Here is a 7,960-nt window from a genome sequence, read left to right as displayed (position 1 = left end):
GGCCTAGACCCTCTGATGAAGGGTCTAGGCCCGAAACGTCAGCCTTTCTGCTCCTATGATGCTGCTTGGCCTGTTGTGTTCATCCAGCCCTGCACCTTGTTGTCTCTCATTTATTCTGCTGTGTACTTTTATGGAAGAGATTTTGTTCAAATCACATCTCAATTGTCTCCCACTCTGTTTATAAAAGATATTTTAATCTCTTGTCTTATATGAAAATGGTCCTTTATTCAACTCTTGGCTCTATTCCTATGATCAAGAAGCCAGAGGCTGGGTCATCAGTTTAGGATGAGATACAGAAGCCTGAACACCCGCATGAGCAGGTTCAGGAACAGCTTCTTTCTGACTGTTATCAGACTGTTGAATGGACTCTCTAGCCTCAAAAAACACAGATCTTGCTAAAGTTGATCTCGCCTCGCGCACACCCTGTGCAATGTAACCTGTATGCTTCTGTCTAAGTCTTTTTGATCTGTACACCCTTTGCTTACTATGATCTGCCTGTACCGCTTGTAAACAAAGCCTTTCACTGCATTTCAGTACACATGACAATAAATAAATCAATCAAAGTGTCCATCTATAACGCTACTGTGCAGTTATAATGACACCTATTAATATTGCCTTCCTATCTCCATTTGCTATTACAATGATCATTTGTATTGACTTAATCTGTAAAACCATAATGGTATTTTACATTATTCCTGATACATTTTCAGGGTAATATTCTGTACTCAAATCTAAGCCACCTAATGCTAGAAACTGGAAAGCACAAATTAACAGGACTGTTCAGCAGCATTGGACCTCACTAAGTAAAAGTCACCAAGCATGTTCCTTCTTGACTTGGAAAACTTTTCAGGAATTAGTTGCGAAAAAAAGGGATAAAACTCTGGAGTTAAGTGAATGGGTCTCAGCCCTGACAATACTGTCTGCTTCTACCCTGCAGATGCCTACAGCAGGTAACTGTATAATGAATTGTTGCTCTGAACTCTCTACCTATTGCAACAACTTGGCTTAAGCAACATCTTTAACACAATGAAATGACGGGACGAGCTTCAAAGTAACATTATCAAATAAATTTGCCTCTGTTCTATACTAGAAGATATTCATTAGCCAAAACCTTGATCGAAAATGTAGAAATTAAGGAGCATATTAAAGAAGATCAGAGAGTCACAGAAAAGTGAGATTTAGAGAGAATTCCAGTGCTTAGATCCTAGGCAGGTAAAGGCACGGCCACCAATCATGAAATCAGGGAAATGCTTGAGTACAAAAGTCTTGGAGAGTAATCAGGTTGAGATCTGAAAATAGTTTTGTTTTAAGGCTTTCTACAAAGCAAGTTTTGTTTTAATTGTTGTGACGGCAAATATAATCGAACAATTTCCTAGCAGCTATGCCATATAACCTCAAACCTAAAATTTGCCTTAATTAGTATCAAAATTTAAAAATAAACAAAACAAAACTTGAAATAAATTATTTTGGTTAACTTTCTAGTTTTGAAATAGTTACACGTAACATTTAGTCTTTCCCAAAACTTTCCTTTTGGCACAGTTTTATCCTCTACAATACCTCCTGGTAGAAAGTGCATGGTTTTAAATACTGAAACTATTGATCATTTATAGTAACAATCCACAGTGCTTTTCTCTTTTATCTTTTAATTAGTCGTGTATTTTTAATTCATACACACCTACCTCTAATACATTACAACGCCCTAAATTGTTACAGTGAAACTATACAAGATGAAAATTTTGACAAGTTTTTACAATTGCATGGCATCAAAAGAAACAATGCTTTAAATGTACATTCAAATTTATTTCACACATACATAATGGACTGGAAAGGTGACCTGCTATAATACTTAATGGGTTAACAGACAGCACCATTGATTGTTGGGACCAGCTGATGACTTCTCTACTTCTATATTTAGGCAACTCAGAAATGGCAGAAGATCTCATTCCTAAAACACAGATCTGTACACTTGTGCTAGCTAACAGGTTTAAAAATATACCGCAGCAAATTAGCAGGGACAGAGTGATGGCCCCATTCCTACAAGCATTAGTAATGCACAACATCTGTGGTTAGCTACAAACACTCTCTTTACATTCACACCATCAAAGTTAATACAATTTCATGTGGAAACAACCAATCAAACCTCTTGTAAATAATAAGCCAAAGACTGTACTGAGATAACTTAAGCATAGCATGTGGCAAGCAGCTGTCACTGAAGGCTTTCTTTAACATAGAATGTTAACCCTTTAAATACTTTTTCAGAAAAACTGCTTAATTTAATGGGACAGAAACTGGCCTTTGCTTTGAGCAAGGTTTGCTTGGCACTTTTTCATCTAATGCCCCTGAAATATGCCACTTGTGTCAAACTGGAAGTTAGCAACTGTCAAGTCTCCAAGGCACTTGCCTGAAGCATTTGATGTTGCAAATATACAAATTAATGTCTCAAAGCCAGCTTTCAGAGCCCGCTCCAAATTCATTGCCATGGGGCAGTTGTGCATTGCATATGCTCGGCTTAGTTATACTGACTTTACAGCAGTCTTCCACCAGATCTTAAAAGAACAGCCAAAAAAAGTAACAACTTTTGTTCTCTTTCATGTCTATGAAGGATGAAAATACTTAAATGGCATTTTGTTCCTTGACCTTCTAATGCCACATCTGTGCCATCTATGGTCAAGAGGAAGAGCAGGCAATTGTTCACCAGGCCTTTATCAGTGCTGCCATACAAAATGAATTCACAGAGCACAGAGTGAATCAACAAGCATTGCTCTCACACACCTCCTAGTGGTTCTCTGTAAGGGTCCAAGTAGCAAAAGCCTAAGAACAGGTCACCAGCTACCCTGGTGAACTAATTAGGGAGGCAGAGTATGTTTCATAATGGGAAAAATGTAGGAAGGCTTCCTACAAATCTGCACCTGCTGAATCAAATGGAACAATTACATTGGAATTAATATAACTGTTGTAAATAACTCAATTGTGTATAATTATATCAAATCCAGCAAAAATTAAACTAGAATTTGTCACTGTCTTCTATATGTACAAGCAAAAACCAGCAGACAATCCTTATGGTCTGGAATACAACTATTTTAACTGTTCCACACAATCAGGAGGAGGAGGTGGTAGCATGGTGGTAACACCATTGGTTTAATGTTAATGTTCTGGGGTCAAATATCACAATGGCAAATGGTGAAATCTGAATTCAATAAATATCTGGAATTAGAGAAAATCAAGTGTAATGGTGAACATGTAAAATTTGTCAACTGCTGTAAATTTTTTTTTAAATCTGGTTCAAAAATAGAAATCTGCTATCCTTATCTAGCCTGGCCTACATTTCACTACAATACCACAGAAATGTCACTGTCTTGTTATGGCCCTCTGACAATGAATGATGACAATGTCCCATGACCAAATAAAGAAAATGTGGACCCAAATTCATAATTTTAATCATTCACAATTTAAGACATGTTTTGTTCAATTACTTAATTCTGCAACAACCCCAAGAAATATTTTAATTAATACCACATAGCTTTCAAGCAGAAAACACCTGCTCCCAAGTTTCTTTCAGCGGTGGAATGAGATGGTTCAGAGTGCTACCAATACAATATTTTACTTTTTGCTCATCAAAATGATTCTATTGGTGCCGACGATGCCTGTGAAATGTATGTCTCCAAGTGCAACTAAAGTGCAGCACAAGATTTGTGTTCTTAAAAGTAAATAGCCTGCTGGAACTGTCAATACTGTAGGGAAAATGTCACATGCCAAACCAGCATAGCCCCTATTACAGCATCACATTCAAGCATAAACCTGCTCCACTGGAGAACCACTCTTTAGAATTAAAGCCTGGGGGCTGTTTCTGATGCTTCATCGCCCAAAGGGTTAACTGCATTACCTTAATGAACTAAATACCGTTTATGAAAAGAACTGCTTTTGTCTTCTGGGAGTGGAGGGGAGAAATATAATATTCCTCCTTCAACAATGTTGAAAATATTCTATTCTAACCAACAAAAAACAGGAAAATGATTGCATGTTAAAAAAACTCAAGGATTTCTATAATTCTGGTTAAGAATAGAACTCCGGACCTGCCCGTTCTTTCACTTTCTTGTTGGCTTTTGGGATGGTGGGCTGGGGGGGGTGGATGTGTGTGAAGAGGAGGCGAGGGGGGAAACTGTAAATGTTATTACCGCACGTTAACATCACATGCAAGTGACGCAGCAAGTATATAATTGTACCTTGTGTTTATAAACAAAGGAAAACGTGTTAAACACCGCTTGGTGAAGAAGGTAGTGGCTCCTTTAAGAACTGACGGCATCGGTCCCAGTGACAGCTGTCAAGCCAAACGTTCCCATGCAATTCCCCAAATGCTTTACTTTATATTAACTTTGGCAACAAGTTTATTGCAGCAATGTGATTGCCCGAATTCAGAATGGAGCATACAGCAAACCCCCCCTCCCTATTTCCAACTAAACATGGCAGCCCTTTCTGATTCACATATTACCATCGTTTTAGCCTAAATAGGTGCTCCCAAACAATAAACTTTTAGGGGTCTGCTTTTTTTTTTGTTCAACAGAGGGCTGGAAGTCGAGAGAGGGCGACGGATCAAGCAAGAGAAAACGTTTAGCTGTGGTAACACTTCTCTGAATCAGTAATCGGTTAGCCAGATCGCAAATGCATCAGAAGATTCTGTTCCCTCTCTCTACAGCGATCTGTTTAATCAGAGATGCGCTGTGAGATACAGTGTAACACTTCGTATTGGCAAGCATAGCAGCCACAGTCAGAAGCACTGGGCAATGCACACACAGTTACAACAAGGACAAGCAGCAAACCGGGTTATTGTTACTTACTCGTTAGCTTGAGGAAAGCTTTCTTGCGATGTACAAGATAGCATCAGGCACAACTGTATAACTGCTATTAGACAGAGTGAGCTCCTGCAAGCAGCCATCTTCCACCGTGAATGTATTTTAAAACAAAGTGGGAGGGAAAATAAATAAATAAATGCAGAATAAAAATAAATCTGTCTGTCCCAAGTTAATGTCAGGAAGATGAGATTCCAAGAATAGGTTCACAACAGCAACAAATTCTAATAATCCCAAACTATAACATTTAGCGGCTGATCTGAAGAGCCGCCATCAGCCCGGGTTCCATCTCCAAACAGCTTAGTTTTGTTTTTGTTTTGTTTTTTTTCTTGGTTTGGGATATATCCTGGGGCTGTGCAAACTGCTGGTGATCGTCACTGTCCTGGACTCTCAGTCCCCTCCTCCAATTGCCCTGTGAAACCAGTCTCATCAATCCCCTTCGCTCCCCTTCGATCCCGGACTAGTTTCCATACAAGGAATACCACAAATACACACAGACACACACTCTCAGTCTCCGCTCGGGGAGCCAGCGGCTGATTGCCTGTCACACAAACATCGCAGTCTAACCCTGGTTTATATCGACGCTGTTAAAGCGAGGTGCTGCGTGCTGAGGTGACGCTCTTAAAACATTCACAAGGCGGGTTCTCCACTTGCGCTATGACTTTCTCATTTGAAACGCGTGTTATAAAAACATAAAAAAGCACTCAAAATTACAGTCTATAGATCAAAATGTGTAGAGCACCATCATCCACTTTCTCGAAACGTCAACCCTGAAGTGTGTTTTGAACCTTGAGACCAGCTGTTCTGTTCTATATGGTTGCTGGAACTAAAATCAAAGCTTTTTTTTCCAGGGGTTCATTTTTGCGTATGACTAAGTTCTAGTTAAGATAAAAGCCCATTTTGGGGACGCAGTTCCTGTAAGAATAGAGCTTTCTAAGCAAATATCCCTTCCATATATTGCTCATGCCGAAGAACTTGTGTTATGATTAATTAATTAGAAATTAAAAACTGAATTTTGCTACAGTCGAATGGATGAAGAGCCTAAACCTATCGATATGTGCCATGGCAGAAACAAATGTCTAAAGTGAATTAAAACCGAAAGAACTGTGGATACTGGAAATCAGAAACAAAAACAGAAATTGCTGGAAAAGCTCGGTAGGTCTGACAGCATCTGTGGAGAGAAATCAATTAACATTTCAAGTCCGGTGACCCTTCTACAGAACTCGGACCCGAAACGTTAACTCTGATTTCTCTCTACAGATGTTTCCAGATCTGCTGAGCTTTTCCAGCAATTTCTGTTTTTTTGTATCTTTTAAAGTGTCCTGGTTTCTGTCATTCTGTTAGGATGGCTGCAGCCAGCCCCAGGTCTGCATGTAATTTTTCCTGAAACTTCCAGTTCCATGGTGAGAATGCAGGAGCACCGACTATTGTCGAGAAATAACTGTTGGTGATAGCAGTAGAGGTACCTAAATAGATTTGTATGATATTCCTTGAGCATTTTGTTTAGTGCAGACATGGACTAATTTAAAAATATTCGACAAAAAAAATTCAGGAAGCATTTGTTCATTCACATCATCAACAATAGTGACTACTCAATCTGTTGTAATGCAAACATTTTTAAAAGTTTTAAAGTCTTGATTTTCATTAAAACCATAAATAATATTTTTACAATGCTTAATGGGATGCATTCTTTCTGCATGACAGGATATTAAACCACTCGGCCCTTTTAAAAGGTTGGAACTTTCTGCCCTGATTCATTTATTTTAGTCCTTTTATGTGATGTGAGTGATGGACAGTATCTATTGCCCATCCCTAATTACCATTGGGAAGGTGGTATGGAGCCATGTTCTTGAACCAGTAAGTCCATGTTGACTTTGATGCCATGGCAGTAAAGGAATGACAATTGTTTTTCTTATTCATTCAGAGGATGTTGGCATTGCTGGCTGGCCAGCAGTTATTGCTAGTAACCCTTGAGAAGGTGGTGGCGAACCACTGAGTCCATGTGCTGTTGGCAGACCCACAATGCCTTTTGGGAGTGAATTCCAGGATTTTGACTCAGCAACAGTGAAGGAACTGTGACATATTTCCAAGTCAGGATGATGAGTGGCTTGGGGGAGAGCTTGCAGGTGGTGGTGTTCCCATGTATCTGCCGCCCTTGTCATTCTAGATGCGATTAGTCATGGGTTTGGAAGGTGTCTCAGCAGCCCCAGTGAATTTCTGCATCGCATCATGCTACTACTCAGTGTCAGTGATGGTGTGTTTATGCTTGTGGATGTGGTGCCAATTAAGACACTTTACTGTTCTTTAGTGCAGGAAAGGCTGCATCCACACGATTCGTAATGGAACTAAATAGTTGTATTTCTGATCCCATCAAGCCTTGTAAATATACTATTTATACTTTAATTGAAAGTCAAGATTTTAAAATCTTTTAAACATTACTGTTGATGATGTGAATAAACAAATGTTCCCCTCTGACCTTATCCTAAGGAACTCCTGCCGTAATGTTGAAGGACCGAGGTGATCAACCTCCAGCAACCTCAACCATCTTTCTTTGTGTTAAGTATAACACCAATCAGTGGTGAGCTTCCTCCTTGATTCCCACTGACACCAGTTTTGCTCAGGTTCTTTAATTCTGCACTCAATCAAATGCTGCCTTGATTCAGGACCAGTTACACTTACCTCGCTTCTTGACCCCACTGCTTCTGTATGTGTTTGGACCAAGGTTACAATGAGGCCAGGGGCTAAGTGTCCCTAATAGTACCCAAACTGAGCATCAGAGAATTGAGCTTTGTTAAGTGCCACATAATAGCACCGTCGATATGTTCCATCACTGATTACTCAGTGTAGACTGATGGAGCAACAATTTGCAGGGTTGGACTTGTCCTAAATTTCCATGTTACTAGGTAGAAGCCAGTGTTGCAGCTGTACTGGAATAATTTGGCTAAGGGAGTCACTGGTTCTGGAGCACGTCATCATTACTATTGTCATAATGGTGTCAGGTCTCATTGTATTTGCAGTATCTAGTATCTTTAATTGTTTGTTATCAAATAGACAATTGAATTGATTGAAAACTGGCATCTGTCACGCTGGGGACCTCAGGAGGAGGCTGAGAT

At 39.5% G+C, this 7,960-nt stretch overlaps 1 protein-coding gene across 1 annotated transcript in view; it reads right to left on the bottom strand.

Annotated features, from left to right (window-relative positions):
- The window catches only part of LOC109931996 (voltage-dependent calcium channel subunit alpha-2/delta-1), a 612,802-nt gene extending 607,407 nt beyond the window's left edge, over window positions 1-5,395 (bottom strand). The window contains exon 1 of the mRNA XM_048609958.1: window positions 4,836-5,395. Coding sequence (XP_048465915.1) covers window positions 4,836-4,933 — 98 coding nt within the window. The 5' untranslated portion in view covers window positions 4,934-5,395. The remainder of the gene's footprint in view (window positions 1-4,835) is intronic.
- Window positions 5,396-7,960: the final 2,565 nt, after the last annotated feature.

The sequence above is a fragment of the Rhincodon typus genome, chromosome 22 (genome assembly GCF_021869965.1).
Source record: "Rhincodon typus isolate 14 chromosome 22, sRhiTyp1.1, whole genome shotgun sequence".
NCBI classification, from domain to species: Eukaryota; Metazoa; Chordata; class Chondrichthyes; order Orectolobiformes; family Rhincodontidae; genus Rhincodon; species Rhincodon typus.
The sequence above is the reverse complement of the archived record's forward strand: the minus strand, read 5'-3'. Positions and strand labels throughout refer to the sequence as shown.